Source organism: Poeciliopsis prolifica, unplaced genomic scaffold (genome assembly GCF_027474105.1).
Source record: "Poeciliopsis prolifica strain line A6 unplaced genomic scaffold, Auburn_PproV2 SCAFFOLD139, whole genome shotgun sequence".
In the NCBI taxonomy this organism is placed as follows: domain Eukaryota; kingdom Metazoa; phylum Chordata; class Actinopteri; order Cyprinodontiformes; family Poeciliidae; genus Poeciliopsis; species Poeciliopsis prolifica.
Window position 1 is genome coordinate 225778 of NW_026562514.1, and position 26237 is coordinate 252014.

General features: G+C 42.7%; 1 protein-coding gene across 1 annotated transcript; it reads right to left on the reverse strand.

Moving 5' to 3' along the window:
• Window positions 1–927: 927 nt before the first annotated feature.
• On the reverse strand, window positions 928–24258 carry LOC129355630 (rho guanine nucleotide exchange factor 11-like). Its single transcript, XM_055025220.1, is given in 47 exon segments — window positions 928–4504; window positions 4619–4751; window positions 5637–5998; window positions 6114–6200; window positions 6203–6232; window positions 6501–6725; window positions 6806–6838; window positions 6841–6954; window positions 7218–7258; window positions 7374–7445; window positions 7569–7650; window positions 7738–7920; window positions 7997–8072; window positions 8157–8305; window positions 8566–8683; window positions 8823–8948; window positions 9165–9241; window positions 10236–10376; window positions 10466–10614; window positions 10843–10870; window positions 10873–10889; window positions 11041–11179; window positions 11182–11243; window positions 12043–12123; window positions 12125–12173; window positions 12951–13044; window positions 14251–14377; window positions 14469–14492; window positions 14916–15038; window positions 15854–15950; window positions 16046–16088; window positions 16254–16352; window positions 17389–17493; window positions 17595–17663; window positions 17982–18024; window positions 18026–18072; window positions 18191–18228; window positions 18826–18874; window positions 18995–19099; window positions 19180–19251; window positions 19361–19560; window positions 19635–19692; window positions 19785–19834; window positions 21591–21695; window positions 21800–21882; window positions 22135–22149; window positions 24210–24258. Coding segments are annotated over 47 exon segments (4305 nt in total). The 5' UTR covers window positions 24245–24258; the 3' UTR covers window positions 928–4454.
• Between the last annotated feature and the right edge of the window lie 1979 nt (window positions 24259–26237).

Consider the following 26237-nt stretch of genomic DNA (forward strand, 5'->3'; position numbering starts at 1 on the left):
AGAACAGCCCTGAACACATTTCCATGGTCACTTGATGACCTCACTGTAGCCCCGCACACTTTTAAGAGGCAGTCACATGTTTTTTCTGCTGTATGTTTTACTGTTATTCTATAATTTATATGGGTTTCATCATGTGAATACTGACTAAAAACGATAACATGATGAACTCTATGAATGCTGGCTGCTGACCGAACCGCATTGGGGTGTAGAAATGATTAAATGCATTACTTCGCCATGTGCATATGATCGGCTCTAAATGACACGTGGATCATCGGACTGGCGCCAAATTGAATACGTATGAACTTTGTTGACCTCTAAAGAGCAAAACAGCATTGAAATGTATTTTGGCTCCACTGCGCCCCTACATTAATCCGCCAACTATATTTCCTCGCTAAACCAATGAATCTATACCACATTTTTTTGCATCGTGAAGGATCGCCGCCGAACGCACAGATGCGTACCGCCTGGTGGACGGGCGCAGAAACTGCGCAACAACATCTGTCTTAGCACGTGGGCAGCGTTGATGTAAACTGAGCAACAGCTTCCGCGGTGCGGGCGGAGGCGCTGAAAACTGCGTGAGAGCTTCTGTGGTGGCTGGCGTGATGCGGCGGTTGCTCGTACCCCGCGGTGGCAATAGGCCGGAGCGGCGCTTGGCTGCGAGGGCCGCTCGAGGCTGCTTGCAGCTTTAATTTTGCTTGTGTCCTTCGCAAACGTTTCGGTTTTATTTTGAAGGTGCATATCCGGTTCTTTCTGGACTGTTGGTTGAAGATGGACGCTTTTCTGCTCTGCTGAGCACATCACCCAGTTCATCCCCAGCTCTTTTATGTGCCAACTGCAAAAGCACCGACTAAAAGCATAAGGAATATTTTTTTCATTAAAAGAAAACCCTTTTTTTAACCAATGAAAAAAAGGAATTCACACAAGGAATGTTCTTTTTCCAGTTTCATCATTTTAATCTCACAAAAAACACATAAACCAGAAACAAAAATCTGCTTGCCTTCTGTGCAGCTAACAAACTCATCCATCTCTCAAAACAAAACAAGGGAAAAAAAACAGAAAATAATTATACATCCTTTTATTAAAATCATGTCTACAAAAATAAAATCAAATACAAGAACTAAGGCTTTACAGAACAGAAAAAAATATAATAAAAGAAGTGGTTTGGATTTCTCTATATTACACATGACTGATGAGACCAAATAAAGACAATGATATGGAAATTAATAATGTGTTTATGCATACAGTAGTTTGCACTGTGCAGGGAAATTTATCTGTGCAACATATATTCTTTTTTTCAAAAAAAAAGGTAATCAGTTTGAGCTGTCTTTAATTCAGCCAGTTAGGGTCACAACATTGATGTCAATGTACAAGTTAATACAATGAAAAGGAAGATACAAAGTGTAGAGGTAGAAACAGGAAATACAACCACTTTAGTTGAGTAGTAGAGACAGAGAGGAGAAAAGACGAAATGAAAGATATTTAGATGGAAACTGATCCAGATTCAGCTGATTCAGACCAGCGAGGATCATGGGTTTTCTTTTTTTTTTTTTCTTGAGGGGGGGTGTTTTTGTGCTGAATTTTCAAAACTGAGGTCTGACAAAAACATCCCACTGCTGGTATGTGACGCTGGAGAGAGAAAAAAAAATCCCCAGCAGCCAAAAATGGTAAGTAAAAAAAATTTTTTCCCTTCAACACCTCACTTTGGTAAATCACTTTCCAACATTTCCGTTTGCAAGTTTTTTCAGGATCAGCTGCAATAAAAATTTGTCTCTGTCTCTCTTTTTTTAATTTTCTATTTCAGCTTCATTTCATATATGTATACACATGCTACCACCTTCCTGTTCTTCCTTCAGAGAGTGTAAACGCCACCAGAAAGGAAACCAATTTCTGACAACACACTGGAGGACGCTGCAGTGTCTGTTTGGAAGATGCAAATCACTTCCAATAATAATAACAGCTCAGAAATAAACCCTTCCAGTGAGTTTTGGATAAACCTCTGTGAGAAATGTAAAGAAAAAATATAAATTAGTAAGAAAAGAATATGTAGCATGTATTAGTGAGATTTGATTAAAATAATAAAGGAGAAAAGCACTTGGATTTAGCGTCTCTTGATGTTGCGTTCAGGTCTCACCCAGTACCAAACTAATTTAATTTTATTTACATATATTAAATAAAATTAAAATAACAACAAAACAAAAAACTCCAAAGGGAGCTCCAGGAATAGTTTTTGTCTTTACACCAGGCATATAAAGGTAAACAACATAAATCTTCAGCAAGCTCACCGTTAGCTTGATGCTACATGCTAATGTCAGATTTTACTTGGATGTAGCTTGGTGCTAAATGCTAACATCGGATTTTACTTGGATGTAGCTTGATGCTAAATGCTAACGTCGGATTTTACTTGGATGTAGCTTGATGCTAAATGCTAACGTCGGATTTTACTTGGATGTAGCTAGATGCTACATGCTGACGTGTGCTTGTCGCTTGGCCTCTTCGCCATTTCCTAAGTTTTTAATTTTAGTTATGCACCCCACTTCCATTTACTGACTGTGTCAGTTCGTACCCTCTTTGACTTGATCATTTTTAAGATTATGTATAAATAAAACGATATATAGTTTTAGTTATATGGGTATGAAATGTCTTTTTTTTGTGGTTTTCCGGAAGTAGGATAGACCAAAATGGGTGAAAATGGCGAAAGTGTAATTTGATGTGAAATGCTAATATGAGGAAACGTTTTAGCAGGAGGTTGCTCAAACTTGTATTAGTTACACGCCAAAAAATGGAAAAATTATAAACAAATAAAAATAATAATTATGCTGGTAATCATCACTGCTTCAAGCTTGATATTTGTATAATTGTGTAGAAAAATGTCAGCCATTTTTTTCCCTTTTCAGTGGGGGTTATGTGAAGCAGTTATGAGTGGTCAGTATCCGACCTGCAGCTGGGTCACATACGATCCAAACACTAATCAAAGATGGATGTAGACTAAAGTAAATTCCCGCCATAATATAAAAACCAGAATCTCAAAAATGTAGCGGTTGTTGCTCACACCTAAACAGCTGCTACTTTTGCGTTTGACATTTGCAAGTGCAATAGTTGATCTGCTACCAATGACTTATCAAAAATATGAAAACCCAAAAGGCTTGTTTTCAGTCTGCATCAAGTACCGACTGCGCAGAACCCTACTTCACAAAACCAGAACCACGCCGCTAACGCAAAGCATTGAGCAAGTTCTGTTGAAAATGTACTGAAATTCACAGCTAACAGTAACTACCACATTATGATGCGTTGGGTTATTATCTGTATAAAGTAAACAAGTGAGCTTCTGAGGTACTCACGGGTGTATTTTGTTATTTTTTTTCTCAAATTTCTTTTACATGTGACTTCTTCCAGATTTAAGCTAACAGGCTAACATGCACAAAACCAAGTGTATTTACTGGAAGATAAAAAAATAGTTTTTTTCTCCCAAAGCTTTTTCCCAAGCTTCTCCCTAACAACTTTACACTCGACTTTACCGCAGTATGAACAACTCAAAGTTTTCCCTCATGTTTAAACCAAACTCCAGACGTAGGATACAACACCGACGGTGCCAAAATTTGGTTATGACACATGAATATAAACCTCCCCGAATAATGCAACCTGGCATGATGTGAGCAGCTGTGTGAGTCTGCGGAGATCCCTTTACGCCGTGGAAGCAAGAAAATTAAAACCTACTTGCTTTTTGTTTCTTCAGTAGTAAATGGAGCAGTAGTGTTTCCACAAAGCAAAAAAAAAAAAAAAAAAAAAGTGAAATAATGCAACAGTTTTACCTTCCTGTAGCTTCACTGAAAGCTGAAACCAAAGGGTTTTCCACAGTGATTTAGTGAGTTGAGTGGTCCTTGTGTTCATGTGACTTATGGTTTTCCTTACGCAGTGCAATAAGTAAAAAAAAAAAAAAAAAAAAAAAGACCTGAATTACTCAGACACAGTCCTTCGGCCGTGAAACATACTGTCGTCTTGCTCCCCGGTCGGGTCCGAACGCGACTGGGGAGCGCTGTGTTTGGGGGGAGAGATGCATTATGGGTAAAGTGCTGGGGTGACGGGTCCCTAGGAACATTTCCTTACATTAACATTTCAACACTTCTCTGCTCCGCTTCTTCAACCAGGTCTACAAAACACAACGTAAAAAGTCTCTTTTTTTTTCCTTCACAAGAATCCAACTTGGTCATTTTTTTTCTCCCCCAAAAACTTCAAGTTCTTCAAACTTCCTTCTTCTGTCTGTTTTTTCTTCCCATTTCTCTCTCTCTCTCTCTCTGTCTCTCACTCTCTCCAGACTTCCATCCTTGGAAAATAATAATCTATCTCCATCGTGCCGTCTCCCATTGTAAAATGAGATGTGTGTTTAGGTCCGCCGGCCGTTTTAGTGTTCAGCCTACAGACGCGTGTGGAGATCAGTCGACAGCGAGCGAATCCACTCAGAATCCGGTTGAGAGGATTCTGAGATCTCCCGGGTTTCCCTCCTTACCTGTTTAGGTGCAAACACAACCACAAAAAAAAAAAAAAAAAGCTTAGATATGCAGAGCAATAAGTTTTAAAGAAGAAAAATAGGCCAAACATTTAAATAATGGCGCTCACAAACCGTCTCCTGAGCTGCGGTCCATGGACGGCGTCCTGGAGACGGTTGCAGAGCAACACGGCTGGTCCTCCGACTCCTGGCTCAGGGAGGGATCTCTGAGAGAGTCTAGCAGCTTGTGATGGGCCTTCTCGATTTCCTGCAAAGGAATCGAAACATCAATACTCAACGCAAACATCGGGGACTGTTCTTAAGTGCCTTTCTGCAAACGAACCCAAAATCTAAACAGAATCACATTCATTCGTTACACAGAGAAGAAGAAATTCCAACATGAGGAAGTTAAAGAACTTTCAGACTGCATTATCTTTCATATATTTTCAACTTAACTTATATTACTGGTATTTATTGTCAATACAATAGTTTAATTCTAGCTATTGGGGGAGTTGCATGAGATACATTTAGCAGTAGGTCATTATGAGGTCAAGTTTTCAGATTTTGCTAACTAAAATCCCTACAGCAACACTGGTAATATTACTCTGAGTTCGATTGCAACTGACAAGGAAAATCTGTAAAAATTAATGTCCCTCAAGAAGAATTTGTCCAACTTAAAACTCATGTAAGCCTTGAAATGTTACGACACGTCTCTGGTCCCGCACTATAAAGTTTATGTCTCGCTAAAATACAGTTTAAATGGAATTTATTTTCCTATGTCAACACTGTCCCAAGATTTTCTACACTGAGATTATGAAAATCATATTTCATCCTAATAACCCAATATAGTACTCCTCAGATTACAGCATATCCTGAAATCTCAGCATATACTTTAACTTTTATTTATTTCTTTGCTGCAAATGACAAAATTTGGGCAAATTTTAAATTAAGGCAGAGGCAAAAAAAAACTGTTTCTACAACAAAAAGCTTAATCGGTGAATGTGTTCAACCTCACCTAAATGCAATCCAACCCAACCAGTTCAATTCTCAATGTTTTGGTTGTAAACTGAAAAAGTTTGAGCTTCTGAACGCTGCCGTTTGAACCGGATCGTCTTGGTTCCTCCACAGGGGCAACAGAAGAAGCAAAACTCACCTTCAGCTTGTGCAACTTGCTCATCAAGCCCTCGATGGTGAGAAAAATCTCATCCGCGTTTCTGATCACGTGACTCTGTTGTGCCGCTGGGCCCGTTTCCTCATCCTCACCGTCATTGTCATTATCGCCTTCCTCCAACTCTACCTCCGTTTGCATAGTTTCTGAATCTGATTGGATGAACTCCGGGCAGCTGGCCGCCACTACTTCTTCTTCTTCTTTTTCCTCATCCGGTTGAGTCTGTGATGACGACACGTCCTGTGGAGGTTGAGGAAAGTGGCTGGCGGTGGGTGTAGGAGGGTCAGGGAGGTCGTCGGTGACGCTCTCTCCTTGGTCTATCGGCATCACCAGGTAGAAGAGGTTCCCTAAGAGAGCGCAAAAGCGACTTTAGCTCGACCGCCATCGCCCGAGTCAAAGGTTATATTTGGTTATGTTTGAGAGTGGTCTCATGACAACTGAAGCAGGTTCGGTCTCCATTACCCTGCGTGTCGGCCTCGCCTCTAGACTGTGACGACAGATCGGAGGGGAGGCTAACATCGCCGGCGGTGCCATCAGGGCAGAAGGAGAAGGAGGAGGAGGAGGAGCACCCGCAACCACAGCTACGCAGAGGATAGATGTGTGTGTGAAGGAAAAGTGTGTGAAAGGGTGAAAGAAGGGGAGGAATAAGAAGCAAGTTTTGTGGGGGGTTTTGTTGTTGCAAGCAAATGATAAAAAAAGAGAGAGAGAAAGAAAATTATAATCACAAGTTGAAAGGAAACATGCAAAGACACCCAGATTTCAAAGACAAACGTCGCCTTCGGTTTGATCATCAGCAAGTGAGGATTAAGAGATCGGAGTGGACGTTCGTCCTCCCTGCGATCCGTTTACCTCGCCGGACCACCTTGGCGCTGGTCTGCCTGCTTTCTGGGGGCGGAGCCTCCGGCTGCCTGGGCCGCGGCTCACTCAGGCAGAGGTCCAGGACGGTCTCCAGGGAGTCCTGCCGTCGTCTGTCGGCGTTCCCGTTGCTCATGGTGTTGGTGGGGGTGTCGTCCGTATCGTGGCTCCTCCGGTCCTCGTCCACGTCCGGCAGCAGGAGCCGCCGCAGCGTTTCCACTGGAGGAGAATCGACAGCAAGGCCAACATCAACTAAAAATGCTGCTTCCTGACTGTGTTGCGTCCCGATTTCTCCCCACCGTCGTGCAGAGCCGCTTCGGCCACGCCCGCTGCCGCTCCTCTTCGCTGCTGTTGGCTTCAGGTTGGTCGGCGAGATGGTCACCCAGCATGCCGTCGTCAGCGGTGCCGTGGCTCCCGATAAACTCCGACTGCTCCTCTGCAGAACGGACTGGTGGATTAGAAACAAATAAATTTTTTTTAAAGAAATTAGCATTTTAATGTGAACTTTTTCTACGGTATTTGTCCCTAGAAACAAATGTAGTCGGAACTCTAGGTGCCAACCAGTTGAAATTGTTTTTTTCTGGGTTTCTTTTTTAACTAAAACAGCTACACTAATGTGTTTTAAGTGTTGCCGTTCATCTGAGATTGTAAGAATAGCAGGAAAACACCATATTAAAAGATTTTGTTCCCTTCTCCATCAAGATATTTTACCTTCAGTTAAGGCTGGTGAACTGCTGCGTAGGCTGGAAGAACTGGACAAAACAATACACATACCGAATGAATACATGTACATGCGATTTAACTAAAACTAGGAACATGAAGGACTGTTTTTTTCCCTGGTTTCTTATTCTCGACATATATACTCACGACACAGGAAGTGATCCGTGATTGCTCTGTGGATCTAAAGCTTTGATGGTCTTTTCAAGTAAATCCTTCCAGCTGTGAATCAAATAGCAAAAAGGTTAGCGGACCACCTAGACAGAGTGAAGCAAAATGTGACTTCTACAGGTGGACAGAAGAAGGATGTCGTGTCTTCTTGAACAGAAAAAAAAATCTGCTCACGTGTCTTTCTCAGACGGCGACCCCGCCGCCAGCTCGTAAATCTGCGTCTCTTTGGTGCTGATGATGTACAGCGCTTTTTTGTCTAGAAAAAAAAAAAAGTACCCAAAAGTTGTCATAAAAAAAAGACAGGGAAAAGTAAAGGACGTCCAAACTTTAGCGAAGACCGTACCCGTAGCCACGGAGCGGACGAGCAGCGAGTCCAGCTTCACCAGGGGACTGAAGGAGGTCTTGTTGTCGGCGATGACCACTCCTCCTCCTCCCATCCAGCGGGACGGATAACGGAGCAGCAGCCGGTCGTCGGGGCCTTTTTGGAGGAGGACCAGGCAGTCCGACAGCAGCAGCGCTTGGATCTCTGAGGAACGAGCGCAGACACGAGATGAAGCGAACGCCACGGCCGACGTCAGCCGATCGGCGGGAGGAATACCGACCTATCTGCTTGTCTTTGCCGATCTTCCAGACGAGAGGACCTTCGTGAATCATTCTCTTCGCGGTGAGGTCCAGACTCTGTGAGGAAAGAAGAAGCTTTAAACGGAGCTTGATGAACGGAGGACGCTACCAGGGCGGTGCATTAAAAACGTTTGGCGCCACCTTCAACTGCGGCGCGACGTCCAGCCGGCGCTGGTACTGACTGAGGCGCTGACGATGCTCCGTCTCCCTCACGTCCTCGTTGACTGCCTTCAGAATGCCTCGGCAACAAGCTTGGGCGCGCTGCAGCGACGGGAGGTCCGATGACCCGCCTGCAGAAAAACAAACAAGAAACTAGATATGAGCAGGTTTCAATGGAAGCTGAGAGTGAATGTACTCGCATCAACTTTTTCCCAAAAATGTAACACATTTTTTTTCCATCAAATCAACTTATCTTGAGAAAACAGCAGGTAAATTAAGTCGTTATCTTCATACAACTGCAGGTAAGATAACTCTTTATAAGTAAATGCTAGTACGACTGTTTTCGACTTCCTTTTAGAGTCGCAGATTATTTCCACTGAGTCTCCCTCACCCTCTGTGTATTTGATGATCTTGTCCAGCAGCAGAGGATACTTGGTGAGTCTCAGCATCTCAGACACCAGCAGGTCTTTGAGCTGCAGCCTCCGACACTGAGGACTCGCCTCACACTCCTGAGCCGGAGACATGTCAGCAAAAACGTCAGCGAAAGCAAACCTCAGTCTTTCTTTATGTTTTCTTAAAGCATTAAATCATGTCTGAGGATCAAGACAGGTTTTTTCCAGTTGTTCTGGAGTCAGTGGGCGTGCGGACCTGGATGATTTGGGCGAAGCGTTGATCCTTCCGTTTTTTGTTCTTGATGAGCTCCAGAGCCTGAGTCTGCTGGCAGCACAGCTGCGACGCCTGCTCCTGGAACTCGTTCCCAGCTGCGCCTTCAACCTGAAAAGCAGGGTTAGGTCAGTGAAAAGGAAAGATCAGCAGATTCCCATTTGAAATCCCCTGGTATTTCAAAGGGAGCATAACTCAGCGGCCACTTTTGGAAGAGAAAAAAAGGATGCTAAACCTGTATGCTTGGAGTGTTTGTTATTAAAATAATCTGTCTTAGTTCAGCTTAAGTCCCAGGAGAGTTTCGTAAACACAGCAGGAGTGGCTCACCTTGGCCAGCATGACGTCTCCGATGTTCTGAACGATGGGGCTCTCTCTTCGCTTCTTCATCTCCTCACAAAGACTCGCTAAGTAGGTAGAAAAAAAAAACATCAACATCAGGGCAGAAATACAGCATGGACATTTAGTCACAGCGAAGCATAAAACTGACTCCACAGTCGTCTCTAGATGTAGTTAAAAACTCTGCAGAGAGCAGCTGAAACAGTAGTTAAACGTTACACTGTTCGAGGCTAAACGCTGAGATTATTAAGTGGAGAAGAACGTTTTCTGTCTTAACTGGAAACGCATAGAAATGTATTACAAATCGGAATATCAATGAGTCCTATCAAAACAGAAAGTAGACGCGCTAACGTTAACCTAGCGTCTCAGCAAACTGCTTCAGATGAAAACTATTAGAAGAAGCAGCACATCTTACAGTAGTCGCATGTGTGTATTCATGTGTAACAAAATAATTTTTGGATCAGAACAACATAGAATTTAATTATTTTAGCATGTAGGAGCAGCTGATGAAAAGCTCTCCAGCAGAAACATCATAGGTGAACCAGTTACTTCATCAGACTTTATAGCATCTTTAGCAGAATGTACCTTGACTGTGATTTGATGTGTAATTTTTGATATGTTCTCGCGCTAAGGTTAAATGCCTATTCTTAAATGACTGATCAGTCATTTCAATCACTGTTTTACTGCTTTGCAATTTGCAGTTGCAACCTTTTGCAGAACATTTGAGACACAAGAACATGTCACTTGTTACAGACTTGAAATTGAAGACTTTGCATTTTAGAAAAGTTGCTCTACAAACAGCTTGTAACATGTGAGATAATTTATTCAGTAGTTTGGTTCAGTTCTAGTAAGTACAACACTAACGCTGACTGTTAAAGTGAGATTAAATATCCAAAAAGGTGTCATTTCCAGACGTTTTCTTACAAATGGCTTCGAGTCCTATAGATAATTTTGTATTTCTAAAATAGTACTGTGATAAAACTGTGACTATATGAGAGTTTTCCGTTCCATAAAAATATCTCTAGCACTGTAGCCTGACGACACTTTGACACCCCGACTGACCGTGGAGTTCGTAGACCTGAGGCAGGTTTGGGAAGATGCAGGCCAGCTCCTCTGAGTTCAGCACAGATCTCATCTTCCGGTAAAAAACCTTGTCAAGAACCCGTAAGGTCCGAAGGTGGGACACCTCAGTGGTGAACAGCTCTGTTTGAAACAAGGGAAGTCAAAAATGACAAATAAATTCCTGACCATACATCTTTTTGTCGTAAATCTCGGTGAACGCCCAACCGTACCGTAAATGACGGCCTGCCGCTCCACTTCCCTGGGGCTGAGGGTCGCCAGGAGCTCAGGAGGAACCGTGTCCCTCCAGTTCTGACCGTCACACACCTCGTCCTCCAGCACCGCGGCGTCTGGCAGCAGGGCCAGCTGTGAGTCCACACTCCTGTAGGGTAGTCAAGATGGGGTTCGAGAAATGACAGTGGAGGAACAACAAGAAAACAACGTGGATGAAGAGAAGAACAGGAAGACAATTATTTGAAATGATTCATATTTCCAGAGTCAACCATGACTTAAAGCCATGATGGCCATTATGAACAAAAATGCCCCCATTTCTTCCTCTGGGCTCCTAATTTCCCTCATTCTGGGTGATCCTTTGTTAATCCTGACTCACCTGCGTCTGGACCGAGGGGTGAATGGGGTGTAGGGTTCTCAAGAGACCTGAGTGTGGGAGAGTGGAAATAGAGATGGCGTGAGGAAGAAGCTACCCAGATCAGGGGAATGTGAGCGGCTGTTGAGCGAGACCCTGGACTCAGAGCTGCTAACTGGAAAAAAAAGACTACAGAAGAAGTCTGACTGCGAGAATCCTTACCTAGCGGAGTTGCTGGACGCGGATGACGAGGCGCTGTGCTGGAGCAGCCGGAGGCCCGGTTGGTCCCTCTCCTCGCAGTCCTCCATGTCCACGTCGCTGCGAGAGCGGGGCACCGAGTCCCCGCTGGAGACAGTGCCCGCCGGCGGTCTTCACCCTGAGCCTTTAGCGACCCGCTGCGCCCCAGACGCACCAAGACCGTGGGACTGCGAGAGAAAACCAGGAAACGTCAAGGTACATGCCGGTCTCAGCAAGTTAAAATTAAGTCCTTTGTAATGCCATCTTGAATGAAATTTAAACAGAAAAAATATGATGGTGAGGAATTGTGCTGCACTACCATCAAGGTTCACAAAAACTCTAATGCTAGCTGGCTAAGGAGCTAGCTAATCCTGATCGCCTTGAGTCACAATGCCATGAAGATGTAAACTTTTACCTGACAGAAAAGACCAGCGAGAAAATAAAACTACATTAAATACACCTGCCACAACAAAATTTAATCATAGCAGCTAGCTATCATTAGCCTATCTGACCACCTAGACTTAGACTGTAATGAAGATGTTTGCGTGTGAATCAAAGTTTTTTCCTGACAAAATTAGTCTGACAACAAAAATTAACCTACATTAAATACTCCTGCCATGACTAAATTTAAGCTAGCAACAGTATATTAGCTGCTAGCTGCTTTTAGCCTGACTATCTTGAGTCACAGAATGCAATGAAGAAGTTTGCATGCGACTCAAACTTTCACCTAACAGAAAAGTCCCCTGAATAAGAAAAAAACAAAACTAGATCAAATAGTCCTGCCACTACAAAATTTAAGCTAGCAAGGGAACATTAGCAGATAGCTGCTGGTAGCCTGTGTGCTACTCAAACTTTTGCCTGACAGAATAGTCAGCTGAGAAAAAAAAAAATTAAAATAGCCTTCCATGACCAAATTTAAGACCTGTGACTAACATTTATTCTCATATTAATGCCTTGATTTTAGGTAATTCATTTTGGGACAGTCACCTGTCCATGCCTTCCTCTCCCAGGCTGCTGGAGGACAACCTCTGGGGGTCCACAGCATCCCCGTCCTCCTCTCCTGGAAGCTGTGTGGTTCTCGAACTGCTGAATGATGTTCCTCACGCTGCCGGAACGCACTGCAAAACACATCTCGGTTCAGCACGACGACAAAACAACAAAAAGACAGAAACTAGGTTTGGAATTAAGTCTACAGTAAGTGCCACCTCATAATCAACTGATGAAGAACAGATTTTTCATTGAAAAAGCAAAAGTGAAATTATACACAAGAGGGAAAAAAATAATAATGTACCTTCTGTGGGTGACAACGGACGTGGAATGCTACAAAACCAAAAATGAGCCGAAAAAGAAACAATTAAATCATGAGTCAATTAATAATTATTAGAGAGAGGAAAATAAAAAAAAGTGAAACAACATGGTGAACAAAAACCAAAATGAAATTATTATGATTGGACATGAACAGTGGAAAGGAGAGTTTCAGGGTGTTTTCTATCACTAGTTATTGCAAACAATTAAAAATAACAAGATATTAAAACTTTATAGAACACAGATCAGCAGAGCAACCTATAGCTGCACACTGCCAGGTCAGCTGATTGAAAGAAGGCTACAGCACTTTTCAAGACAGAAATCGATTTTATAAAACATATTTCCAGTTTTAGGAAAACAACTGTATAAGTTAATGTATTATTTGTTTACTAGTAGAAATATTTGTTGCTTTTCTGTATAAAATACATGTCACAGGATCATTTTAATGAATCATTTGCTGTAAAGACGATCTCATATTTATATGAGGTTCACTTCATATAGTGTGTGTGTGTGTGTGTGTGTGTGTGTGTGTGTGTGTGTGTGTGTGTGTGTGTGTGTGTGTGTGTGTGTGTGTGTGTGTGTTTCTTTACTGGACTGAGATGTGCTCCGGGGTTTGCCGATGTACTTCAGGATGGGGTTTTTCTTCTTATCCTCTCCATCTTTCTCTTTCTTCGTGCTGCTTGTCTGCCATAAGAAAAATTGATTGTAAACATATTTTTTCTTTTCTACATCCGGCTGCTCAAAATCTGTACTAAAACGGCAAAAACTTCAGTGAGGGATTTTTTCCCCCGTCTTTCTTGAGCGTAAACATTGAAAAAAACCATAACCAGTTCGAAGCAGTCTCATGTATCATGTTTCACATTCGTGTTACATGATGTTAAAAGGGATAAAGACGGCAAAAAGAACTGATATTCCAATAGGATTCTAGAAAAACACGGAAAACAAAAGGAAAACAAGTTGCAAAGTGTGCTGTTGTTCACAGATAAAATTCATATTGTTCATGGTTTAATATTAAACTGATACTCTAATAAACTCCAGCCTTTTTCCGGGCAGTGAACGCACCGTGAGAAAGCGCCGAGTCATGCCTACTTTAACACCCTTCTTTGTGGATGCTGTGACTGCAGAAGGAAGGCTACAACCGGCAACTGAACAAGCAATTTAAGAGAAAACTATTTGGTATTTAGACATATCGGTTGCTCATACCGTTTATTCAGACCTCACAGGTGAAACTTTCAGGTGATAAGTGGAACACTAAATTCATTAAATTTTTTTTGTACATGTTATAGAACCTGCATGATTTTGAATATATAGGGCCAATTTGTGCTAATCCCCATCCAGTCCTTCCAGGATGTTGCAGAACTAAAATTATTGATATTACAGCATCTTTTTTTCAAAAAGTTGCAATTTTTTAAAGCTTAGATTTTGCCCTAAGATGGTCTTATATTTTGTTTTCAGCTCAATAATGTGCCAACTCGGACTTCTTCATCAATATTGAGGGATTGCTGACTTAAAACAAACTTCTACACTGTGCTAAAACGTTACTTTTCGGTTAGTTTCGTCTTATTTGAAGTGTACTAAGATATTTGAGCTAGAAACCAGATCAAAAATCCTCGGTGGGATTTTGTGTTTCTGCAGTGCACATAAACACTCTGCTGACTGAGACCAGAGTTCAGCGCTTATTGAAAACCAAACAGCTTGGAGTTTTCAAGGCTTTCAAGTTAAGACATCCATTAAATTTCAGGGGCCAAAGCTATAAAAACAAGAAAAAACTCGCTTCTTCCGTGGTTAAAAATGAACTACGTGTGCAGCAGCGACTGCTTTTCTCGAATCAGACGCTTATTTGTTTATTCATTTTTACCAGCGCAGATAGGAATCCGGCCCTGACTTTACCTTTTTGGGTTTTAGAAAAGCCAGCCACTTGTCCTTCTCCGTGCTCAGGCCGAGGAAGACCTTGGAGTCTCTGAGCTTGATGCCGGAGTGTCGCAGGTAGAGGAGGACAGCCGAGGCCAGAGGAGAGCTACAGTGAAAGGAGAGAGAGCCGCGCGATGAGGCCGATGAAGAGACTTAAAGCTGTTTAAGTGTCGCATAGCCGTTAAACGCAAATTTACCTTCTGTCCTCTTCATGCTTTGATCTGGAACGGGGAAAAAAACAGAACCAAAAAAAGGTTACTGATTGGATCTGCAGCGGTTCAGCTACATCCACAGGCGTCAGAAACAGAAGCCCTGCAAGTCTCAGTCATGTGACAGAGAATCTGACGGTGTGTGTAAAAAGCCGAAAGCGCAAGTGTCACATGGCTTTCAGGCTTTACGTCTGGAGCAACGACCTTTGCTATGCTCATTTTGCTGCTGCTGCTTTGTGATTAACTATTTTATAGAACTCAATAAACACCTGAGCAGGTGGATCTGCTGCAGAGACAGAAAATCAACTTCAGCTCCCAAGAGAAAAGCGTCTTTTTTTTCTCGCTCTCTTTAAAAAGGATTTCTCAACGTCAAAGTGAGCCGATCAAAGTGGAAAACCACGGACCGCCATTCGTGAAGGCAGCCTCATGACTCACAGAATCTCCCAGAGAGCGGCGACCTGTCTGTCCACCACATGCTTCTCCTTCAGGGGGTCTCCGTCCAGCTGAAGCAGATCTCCTTCTCCAAACAGGGAGCCCAGACCGATCATCTGCTTGTTCCTGCCAGGAGACATGAACACAAACTCAAAAGGCTACAAAACAAAAACAAGAAAAAAATGGCTATAAAATAAAGAGTTTCTTTACCAGGAAACAGAAAACAGAATCCTATACATGTAGCGGTTTTACAACTTGCAGTAAATGAGCGTCACACACAAGCTTGAAGATCCAGTTACAAAAGCAACTGAGGCAGAGAGTCTGCCGGCCTCAGATTCCACAAGATCTTTTTAATGCCACTTTAAAGAAAATTTAAGGCTGAAAAACACAATATCTAAACATGGGGGAGTTTTGGGGTCTTGTTGCATTACAATCAAGCATAGCAAAAACTGCAAACCCGGCTTTGTGCCCATTACATCAAGCTGGCTTTGTTACTTCTCTCCATCTATTCCTTCTCAGTCTTTAGAGAAGGAGTAGAGTTGAAATGTTAAGAAGCAGAATTATATCTAAAAAGATATTTTTTTTCACCTTTGTTAAAGTTGGCATGACTGTTGCATTTCTCTGAATTTTTCCGAAGGTTTAAATGTTACTAAACCTTTAGATAGACAGTGGAACTAGACGAAGTTCAAAGCCTGAGTCCGACAAAGAATCTGCAGGGTTTGAATTCATGCCCTTCAGACTCAGACTTGTACCTCCAGCGTTTTTGCAACCGCTCTTGTTCTCACCGAACGTTTAGTGAGGGTCATGATCAACGACCACTCTGTAGCATTGATCGAAAGCAACAAAACAAACACTCTGTAGAGCTTGAACTCAGTCAGAGCAGACATGATGGACGGAAAACGGTGTTGAGTTTCGGACTGCAGCATCCTCGAATGACGCACCTGTAGTCTTGAATCTGGTCCTGGATGTCCGGCAGAACCTGCTGCTGCAGCTCAGACAGAGGCCCTCTGATGTCCTCCTGGGCGTGAAGGCGGTTCTCTGACGTTAAACAAACATTAATGACAGAATATGAAAGCATGCACAAAAATAACTGGCATCACAACAGATTATTAATGAATTATTATTAATGTTACCTATTTCTGTTAGAAATTCCTCACGCACTTTGATTTTCAAGGGCTGTGAGAAAAATGTTGGAATGAGTTGGAGGTGTGACAATATGGTTAAAATTTTAATGATCCATTTATTTACACATTTTACAAAAAAAAAAAAGAAACAACATTATTACCATTGTCAATCTCTTATTATCACAGAGAAAACATTAGTTGATACATGGATACGTACAGCATCAGGATCCAGGAAGTGGGAGCAGATCTGAGGCGCGAGTGCGCGGGCGTCTTTAGGGGAGGAGCCTAAATACGCCTCTACAGACAGGTAGAACAGCTGTGGAGGGGAGGAGGAGAATGGAAGAAACTAAATCACAGTTTGGATGATGTGTTTCCCAGGCACATTGTTACTTTATGTGCCTTAAAATGGCACTGTGTTACCTTCAGTTGTGTAAAAAAAATATGTTACATACGTCAAATATGACTTGAAAGAAGTTTTACTTTGTAATTGAACGCCTTGAAATTGAGCCTCTGTCTCTTTAAAAACTAGCTACTCTTTCTGAAACTTTGGCTTCATGAAGTTATCACAACATGGCTGCTCTATTAACCCTTTGACAACATTTCCATCGGCGTTTCACTGAGAAGCAGCTCCGTTGATGAGCTCTGAAGATGTCCGGCGACACCAGGGGTTTGCTAATTGCTGCTGGCTAGTCTGAAGGAGTTGAGTGGGGAGTCAAATGCCACAAGCTTGGAAACCGCAGCTCTCAGACATGCTTGAAAGAGTCACAGCAGCACTCCATTTATGTTTTGTGATGAGGGAATGACATTATGACATAATGTAAAGCTCAAAAATGTCCATTTTACATAACAGCTCTTTAATTACAGCAGACAGGGCTAATGCTAGTGAGCTTTTAAGCTCCTGGGTTTGGTGCCAGACTACTACGTCTCCCCAAGATTCTGTTCTCCAACCTTCCTCTTCCTCACAGGAAACATTAACATATCAACCTGTTTTTCATCTGAGACATGTTGGTTGGAGACCTTGCTACTTTTTTCTTGGTTTCTGCTCTGTACTTTGTATCCAAGGTGACTGTTCCTGTAACGCAATCACTTTTTTGCCCTTTTATGCACCTTTCTTTACTTCTGACGTCTTAAAGAGTAAAACGGACGTTGGCTCCAAGAATAAAACAGAAAAAATGTTAAATTAAATCCCTGTTTATGCATATTAAGAAAGCAACATCTAATAGAAAAGAGCCAGAACACATACTCCTGACTCAAATTTCAACCATTTTAGAACAGAAAAAAGCCCCAAGAGAACCAGAGAGGGTCATATATAATTAGTTAATTAGAGCAAATCTCTTTAGCTCTGAACTGACCAGAGGGTTTGGGTCCAGCAGCTGGCTGAAGACGTATCTCATGAACACCGTCATGTGTGCCGGCCGTGACTTCAACAACTCGATGTCCTGGAAGGGACCGTCCATCTATCAACGGGCAGAAATGAAAGCAAAGTCATGATGAAAGCGGTCAAGTGATTTGGGGAAAATTAAACAGAAAAAAAATAATAAAAATCACACACACACACCTCATTGAAGGCATAACCATCACCATCTTCATCTTCATCCTCAGGGCTGATGATCTGGGCTTTGACACCCTGAGACAGAATCAGATTAAAGAACAATTTAATTCTGCATTCTAAAACGCATCAAGAGTTGCTTTTATTTATTCATTGCATTTAGACAGAAAACGACAAGCCTAAACGGTCTGAAACACTTTTTTTACTTTTCCTTTGTGACACAGATTTTTTGAATAAGCCGAGTGAATCAAAGTGTTGCAAACGGAGTGCGTGACAACGCTCCTGTTTCGGTAAAACGACAGAGCAACAGTTGTCGCAAAAAATGAGTAAATAATGAATGAATAAATGAATGAGAGAGAGGAAACAAAAATGGAAGCGAATATGTGTCTGTCTCACCGTGTCAGACAGGGTGTGTGTGTCCGAGTTCTGGCGTCGGTGACGGGGTCCTGAAGGGTAATGAGGGGGAGGAGCTGGGACTCTCAAAGGCCTGGGGGCAACGGGAGGGGAAGAGAGAGCGAGGGCGGGTAGAGGGAGCCAGGATGAGTGGAACGGGATGAGTGGACATTCACATGCACACGCACACACCCACAGCAACAGGGCGTTACCTCCAAGTCTCCTTCACTGGAGTCCATCGACAGCCGTCCTGTGAAAGAACAGGAAGATCTGTAACAACTTCCTGCAAAAACATCATCTCTCTTTGTGCAAATCTGAAGTCTGGCAAGCATCTGTATCCCTAACAAGGTAGGGATGTAGATGCTTCTCTCTTTCTACATTACAGGTAGAAAGAGAAAAAAAGAAATAGAAAAGAAAAGGAGGAGAAAATTTCCTTCAATAAAAAAAAGAAAAAAGAGAAATTGAGATTAATCTAATTTTCTACAAAAAAAACTTGGGAAATTTCTGAGCTTCAAAAGTCAAAAATTTGCTGGAAGTTTCTTTCTAGAAAATTTCTGAGATTAATTCATTGATTTTGAACAGACAATAAAAATTTAAAACTGAAAAAAATGATAAACTAAATATTTATGCCCATCAGCATGCAGTCCTACATTTGTTCAAACGTACCAGGAGGAAAATTCAAGGTCTTATGGTTTCCTGATCCTCTCACACTAATCTAAAATTTTTCTAAACAAAATAAATATATTAAAATGGGAAATCAATTTGGTCTGTTTTCTTATTTTTTATATTGATTTTTTTATTTTAATTAAAGTTTTACATTGACTTAATCATTTAAAAGCAGACAAACCTTCTCCTGCTTGGATGTAGTTTGTGACAGATTCTGATCCCGTTCCCTCCTGAGGAGGAAAAAGACAGAAGAAGAAAAGGAAACAAAGTAATCGACGTAGTCATCCCATCCTGGTATAGCTTGTTACTTAACCTTTTCTTTTTGTTTTCGCTGCTTCTTTTCTGCTGACCTGATTCTGAATCTTGACCCGGACTTGGTGAGCTCTCCTCTTGGCGCTCTCGATCCGCTCCTCCAGCGACGGCGACGGGTTCTTCGAAAATTCCTCCATGAAGTCCTGCAGAAACAAGCAGCTTAAAGCCGCAAATGTTGTGACTTTAAACAATTAAATGGATTTTTCTGTGTCAGAATTCCTACCTGGAGTTCAGCCTCTTCCTGCTCCAACATTTTCCTGAGTATCTGACTTGCATGTTTTTGCACTTCTGGATCCTACGAATACATTCAGCAGCCATTTTAGACAAAAAAAAAGAATGTTTGACAAATTTTTTTAAACCAACAAATGTAATTCAAAAGGGACTTTTAAAGGTTTTCCCCTCACCTGTAGCGGTTTGGGTCCAGTGATTCTTTGTGATGGGGTGCTGCCCAGTCCGGAGGGTAGAGGTGGAGGAGGAGGGGGCGGACCCTCCCCAGCCAGGGAAGACCTCTGATTGGGCGTAGGGTCTGAAGGGAGAGGCTCCAAGGGCACGGAGGTGGCAGACGTGGGCGGTCCTTGTAGTGTTAGGGCGACGTGCGGTCCGGCTGCAGGACAACAGGACGGCTTTAATAAAACCTGAGTCTGCGAACACCAATCCGGCGGAGCTGGTCAAACTCACATTTTATGAGCTTTACCACTTCCTGGTGAGTCATGGTGGAGACCGGTGAACCATTCACCTGAGAGGCAAAGTCCACACAAAGAAAAAAAATCTCAAAACACTTCCAGATTGAAAAAAAAAAAAACAAGTTTCAGACGGAGAAATGCAAACCTTGATGATCCGGTCCCCCTCATGGACCCCAGCTTTGACTGCAGCGCCACCTAAAATGGAGATCAAGCATGCAAGTCAAGCAATGAATAGAAACTATAGGAGGTCGTAGGTCAAATGACCTCAAATGACAACAAAAAACTATAAAGCTTATTTAACCCTCTCGCTGTCTTAGCGCGGCAAATGTGATGGTCGGAAAACGGGGAAGCGGTGGGGTTGTCCTGTCAGACCGTCAGTTCCCGTAACAACACACACAGTCCACCGGACTTTGCAGAGAGTAAAAAGACTGTGGGATCCAAATGAGTGTAATTTGCATTCGCATGTCTGTTATTTTTCGAAGGGAAACAGTAAATCATGTGTCTCTCAGTTTTAGTCCAGATCTACTAGGTGTATTTTTGTTTTTGGTTCACTTTCATGTTGAAGTTGTGAAAGTAATCCAAATTTTCAATCGAAGCTGGGCGATTAACATTTATCGTGGTAAATTTCTTATGGCGATAATTTAGATTTATCGCTTTAACAATAAATTCCAAATTAACAATGTTTAAAACCATCCAAAACCATCAGTATTGCTGGAATTGTTAGTTACCATTTTCTCGACTGCTTGTTCAATAAGAGGTTAGTAAATGTCAATACACTTAAAAACATGATTAAATGAAGTTACTGTGAGCAAATGGGAACAATTCTCAAGAGCACTGTTTGTGCCTGTGGGTTTATAATTGATGTGACACGCAATCACAGTCATACAGTTCCCTGACAAAGGAGGAATAAATAGTCACTTTTATTGTCATCTCGTAAAAGTGCCACAGAATATCGTGATGAAAACTTAAAAGTCCGTATGGTCCACCCCTACTTCCAGGACAGCATCCTGCAGTTACACCACCTGTCCATTTGGGGAGCTGTGTAAAGCCACTTCCCAGTAACATCAGTAAGCCAGGGGTGTGTCCTGATGCAGATGGAGTCATTGCCAGGATTTAAACGTTTTCAGATCCTCGTTTTGTGTGTCAGCCGTAACAATAAGACCCATCATGTCCTCTCTTTGGTTTCCCTGAATATAAAAGTGTTTTGTTTCCCATTGTAAACCAACTGCACCAGGGTGCATGTTTGGTCAACACTTTGGTTCGTTTAAAGCAACTCTACTGTGAAAGCGACATCAATGGCATGGAGCGGGTGTTTTCGAAGTGTTTGAGAAATAACCTTGACAACGCTGTCAGTCTTCAGATCCAGCTCATGAATATCCAAACTTTACATAATTATGGTCATCCTTCCCTTATTTTAAATGATTTTTTGCTTGACTTAGACTCTGTCTCCCTACTCCATCCAGCTTTAGGTACTAAAAATCGATCCATTTTGTATCTTTCCTGGGCTTGGTGAAGTTGGCTGAATGTCTGCAGCAACTCCTGTATTTTTTTTTCTTCCCTGAAGAGGGAGGCAGTAGAGTTCAGAGCTGGGAAAACAATCCCGAGCAGTGGACTTTGTTGCCTAACCAAACTTGTGAGAAAGCCAGCAGGACGATAACAGGGAAAGGAGAAGGGTGAGGTGAAACTTGTGATTCCACTTCCTTGTCAAATCGCTGCTCTCTGCTTCTCTGAATCGAGCTGAACTAATGAAACAAAACCGAAAGCACAAGACTCTAAAACACCAGACTGATTCACTTAGAAACAACACGATAAATGTTTTAGCTAGGTAATCTTTGTTTTCATTCTGAACATACATAGATGATGTATATATTTCTTGATATATATACACCTAGATATGCTGTGGTAGTGAATCCGCATGAAGCACTAGGATATCCTTAAAAATAATTCTCACCTGGTCGGACGTTCTGCACAAGCTTGACTCTCTCTCCGCAGACGGTGAAGCCGAAACCGAGCTGGTCCTTCTGCACCACCACACATCTGTGGACCAGACCAGGACCTGGCCGCGAGGGGAAAGTCACGGTTGAGCTCGACAGGCGAAAATAACTACGGTGCTACAGCCAAGAGATTGTTCACGAGCCTGAGTAGTAAGCGTGTACTTACTTGAACTCTCGTCTATAGTCACCTCTCTCTGTTGGCTGGCAGGGGCTCTGCGCTCCGAATCGCCAGTTGTGAAACTGTTGAGCCTGAGTTTAAAGACCAAAAAACAACAAAAAAATGAGCATTTACACCAATTTAGAGTAAAAGACAGAAGTCTGGAGGTAATGAGAACCGATAAACAAGAGAAAAATGAGAAGAGACTGGAGCAGACCACAAAGTACAAAGCAAACCTTGCAATGAGAAGCAGCAAGTGAAGGAAGAGACACAATGCAAAGAAGATCTCACATGAGATTTGAACACAGACACCAACAAGAAAACAGTGGGCACAAACAACTCACCAAGCAGCAAAAGGGCTGAAAGCGAAGCATGACGAAAAAGAAGGAAACACAGAGAAACAGATTCAGAACAACAAACATGGAGACTTGAACAGGCCAGAAGAGGGAAAGCTTTTTCAAACCAGACCCTTTCCTCCGGATTGCAAACACTCGAGAGCAGTCAGGACTTTCAGTTTAAAAGTGATGAAAAGAACAGCGTATACACATGTTTAAGGGTCAAGGTTCACAGAGAGCATTTAAAAACACGACTGCAGGCTGTGTGCACTTCCCCCGCATATTGGAAGAGTTATTGGGACAATTTAATGTTTAATGACTGAGCCGAGGTGGGGGTAGAGGGGGGATCTCAGTGTTTATTTTTCTGAAGGGACCGACGTAAGACAGTAGGAAGCAGCAGCAGCTGTGCAATGTCCAATCACGTAATCAGTGGAAAACTAACATACCGACCTGATTGCGGGCAGAGAGCAGAAGAGGACAAATGTCTGGTTATAAGTAATAATCTGCCAGTGGGTCTAGGACTTTTTAATCAATATTAAAGAATTATTGGACTTTTTAACAAGCTGCTTTGTCTTGCTGAAAAGTTTCTTTTAAGTTTGTTTTGTCTTATGTAAAAAATACGTTGTGTTTGTGCAGTGAAGACTTGGATGAAGGCTTTGTTTTAGGCACCTTTTGATCCAGTATCCTTCTTTATATAGTAACTACAGTGGGTCTAGTCAACCTAAAATACTATTCAACTATTTAAGTACGATTTTCCTGACATTTTCATCCTTTTAGCTACAGTATCTGGCTTTTTCGTGTGTGCTCCCAAAACTCTGTTATTGTTAACATATCGGAGACTCGTTTTTGTCAGGTGTGGAATCTAGAAGGAATGTGAAATACAAGTTCTTAACAAAATCTATTAGCCAACAATTACAGCAGTCCAAACAGCCTTTTGTGACATTATCATTGCACACACCGGTGTCACGATGAAGGTAAATTTGAGAGACATTCAGCAGCCCTAAAGAAAGCCGAATGATCATCGAGTCATATCAGAATAGAGAATGAAAAATGCTAGTGCATTTCACTTCAGCCAACAGGAGCAAAAATTATCAACCTACCAAAAGCGTACCTTCATTCCTAAAAGCTCAACAAGATCCAATGACAACGATCTCATTCTTTCAAATGATCTAAGCCAGTAGTCTCCAACTCCAGTCTGGAAAAGTTGCTGTCCATCAACTTTTAGATACAAGCCTGTTCAAATATACCTCAATAAAATGAATGGCTCCTTACCTGGCATTATCCAGTCCTAATGTCATACTGAAGATGTGACTGAGCCATTCGAGTGAGATGTTTTAGAGTAGAGCTTAAAAAGTTGGAGACAATAGATGTCAAAGAGTGGCACTGGAGACCGCCAATGTAGACTAAGAGAATATCCACACAGGTGTTACTTGTGTGTGACCTGCCGCTCGCATAATTGTACATATTTAAAAATGGATATATTTGACTCTGTGGAAGAGTCAACTTTTGTGTCATTTTTACAAATATGCATTCCTGGTACAATCTGTGGGCATCACTATCGTCCGCACACACCCAAACACGAGCATTCACTGCTGGGCAGTAGTCCTACCTGAATAGGTGGGTGTGTTTTTCACTGGCCACCTTGCTGTCACATGACACACAAAGAAGGTAGTGGGAAGCATTGGATGAAAGCATAAGAACACACCGGGGAAAACAGTGAACAGTGAGAGAGACAGGAAACACACATGATTAAGACAAAGGTGATCAGAAACACAGCGCAGGTGATGGAAAGACATTAAAAAGGCAAAAATCCACGGCAGGACACGGGGGTGTAGGGTGCAGACTGGGAGGGCAAATGAAAGGAGGCGGTAAAACTATTGACATGTCTACACAATGTGCCCCCTCTTCTTCCGGGAGGCTGTTTCACCATCCCTAAAGTCAACCTGTCTGACCTGTTTTTCCCTCAGCCAAACCGGACCTCGGTCTGATACAAAAAGAGAGCACTGCATTTTCACGCAAGGCACCCGAGATAAGATGCCAATACCAGGACCCCCGTCTGGACGTAGAGGACGGCAGGCTCGTACCTGTCCAGGGTGGATGTGGGCTGGCGGAGGCTCATGTCTGCACTCCTCTGCTTCCTGGTGGGATCAAACACAGTCACTGGGCCTCTCTTATCATCACCATCTCTTTCCCCGTTCAGTTGGTAGTCCACACAATGGGGCTCTCTGTTGGGCTTTGATCAGTCCTTGAAGCTCCTTGGGTGCTGGTTCAGATCAAACAGACAGTCCCTCATGTTCCCATACACTGTAGGGAGTTCCAGTGAGGTCAGTGGGGACTTTAAAAGTGAAGTGCTGTTGAAACAAACTACGCCCCTCTAAAAAAAAATGCTCTGTTATTTACCTGAAAATGTGCCCCCAACAACATTGGAGGCACAGAAAGTGTTAGTGGCTTCACGTTGTGGTTTCGCTGTGGTGGAAATGGATGGCAGACAGTCTGCTTCCTCAAGGGTCATCAATCATGAATGAATGGCTGATATGTCTGACAGCGCTGCAGATCAACAACATCCACGACTTTTAAGCCCATTACTGAATTGAACGGAATCACTCGGAGCTCAACTTTAACACCTAGAACTAGTGTTACAGACAACAAAGGATTAACTCGAATATTTAGTGCTAGCCTTCAACCACAGACTCTCTCTCTCTCACACACACACACACACTTGCCAGGCTTGTTTACATGTGGAGCTTGCAGAAGATGCTCCGATCTAACCAATCCTCTCCGTATGTTTTGTTTTCAGTTGTATCGCATGGCTGTTTTCAAATTTAAACACAAAATATCCCTGCGACTAATCTAATACGTGGAACTTTCGGGGCCCCGCTACATCTAGCCGAAGATAGCTGAGGGAAACTGCCACTGCCAGTAAGGCCCTTCCGACCACCGGCATGGCGTGAGCGCGCACGCCGACCTTAAGGGCCGCGTCCCCGGCTTGCAGCAGCACCAACGAGCCGACGAGCTAGCTAGCTAACCGGGTAGCTCCGCAAAACGAAAGCGCCGCATAGCTTTGGCAACATTAGGGTACGCGGTTGTCTGTACGCACTGGACTCCTTCGTGTGTGTGTGTCTATGCTGCTAGGTACATCCAGGGGTCCCGTTCTGGTGCTATTTCAGACGCAGAGTCGCATGTTAGCGAGGATAGCTGGACGTTATTCCACAGGAGTTCCAAATCCCAAGCAGGTCCTTTTCTCCATCAAAAAAAACTGATTTAATCAAAGGCGTGTTTCCCTGTCGTGATAACGCAGAGGACAAATCCAGACGTAGTTGTGATATCCGTCGCCGTCGCCGCAGTCCCAGTTGTTAAAAATAATGATCCCTGCTGTGCTGTTATCTTGTTGTCCTGACTGCTGATCACCCAGCATATCTTCAAGGATCACGAGCACCAAAGCAGTTGAAACAGCGACCTCATGTGGGAAAAATGGCGACCTGCAGCTGGAAACGACTGAGGAATGGCCGGAGTTCAGTGCATTTTGGTGGTTGAAATATAAAACTACGTTTTTACTGCTGTTGGGAAAAGTTATCTGGGTTTCATCATAGAGTCATTATAGGTTATGAGGACTTAAGACATTTGCTGTAGTCTTTTGAAGAGAATGTTTTTTATTTTACTTCTTTCAACTCTACAAGTTCTAGAACAGATCCAGCCTTTTTATCTGTTAGTGTAAGCAATCGAATGTTGAGCTGCTACCTCAACGGATGACAGCAGAAGACCGCATCCTCTGCAACAGTCTTTCAAAAGATGAGTACAAACAAACATTTGAGAAATTTCTGCCTCCTCCAGATTTGTCTTGAAGGTTGGACCTTGGATCTAGCAGTGACGTCACACCCAAATACAGAAGAGGAGCAAATTCCAATGGTAGGTCAGAAAACCAAGAAGATAACTACAAGACGATAACAACGCCTTTCCCTCAATTTAATTCAATCAGACCCGAGAAGGAACATTTTCCCGATACTGTGTCTTGTTTTGTTGTAACAATGGTTCAATGAGATACATCAAAGTACAACTAGGACACACACACGCACATTCGATTTGTCTCAGAAATCAACGCCCGGATATGGAAT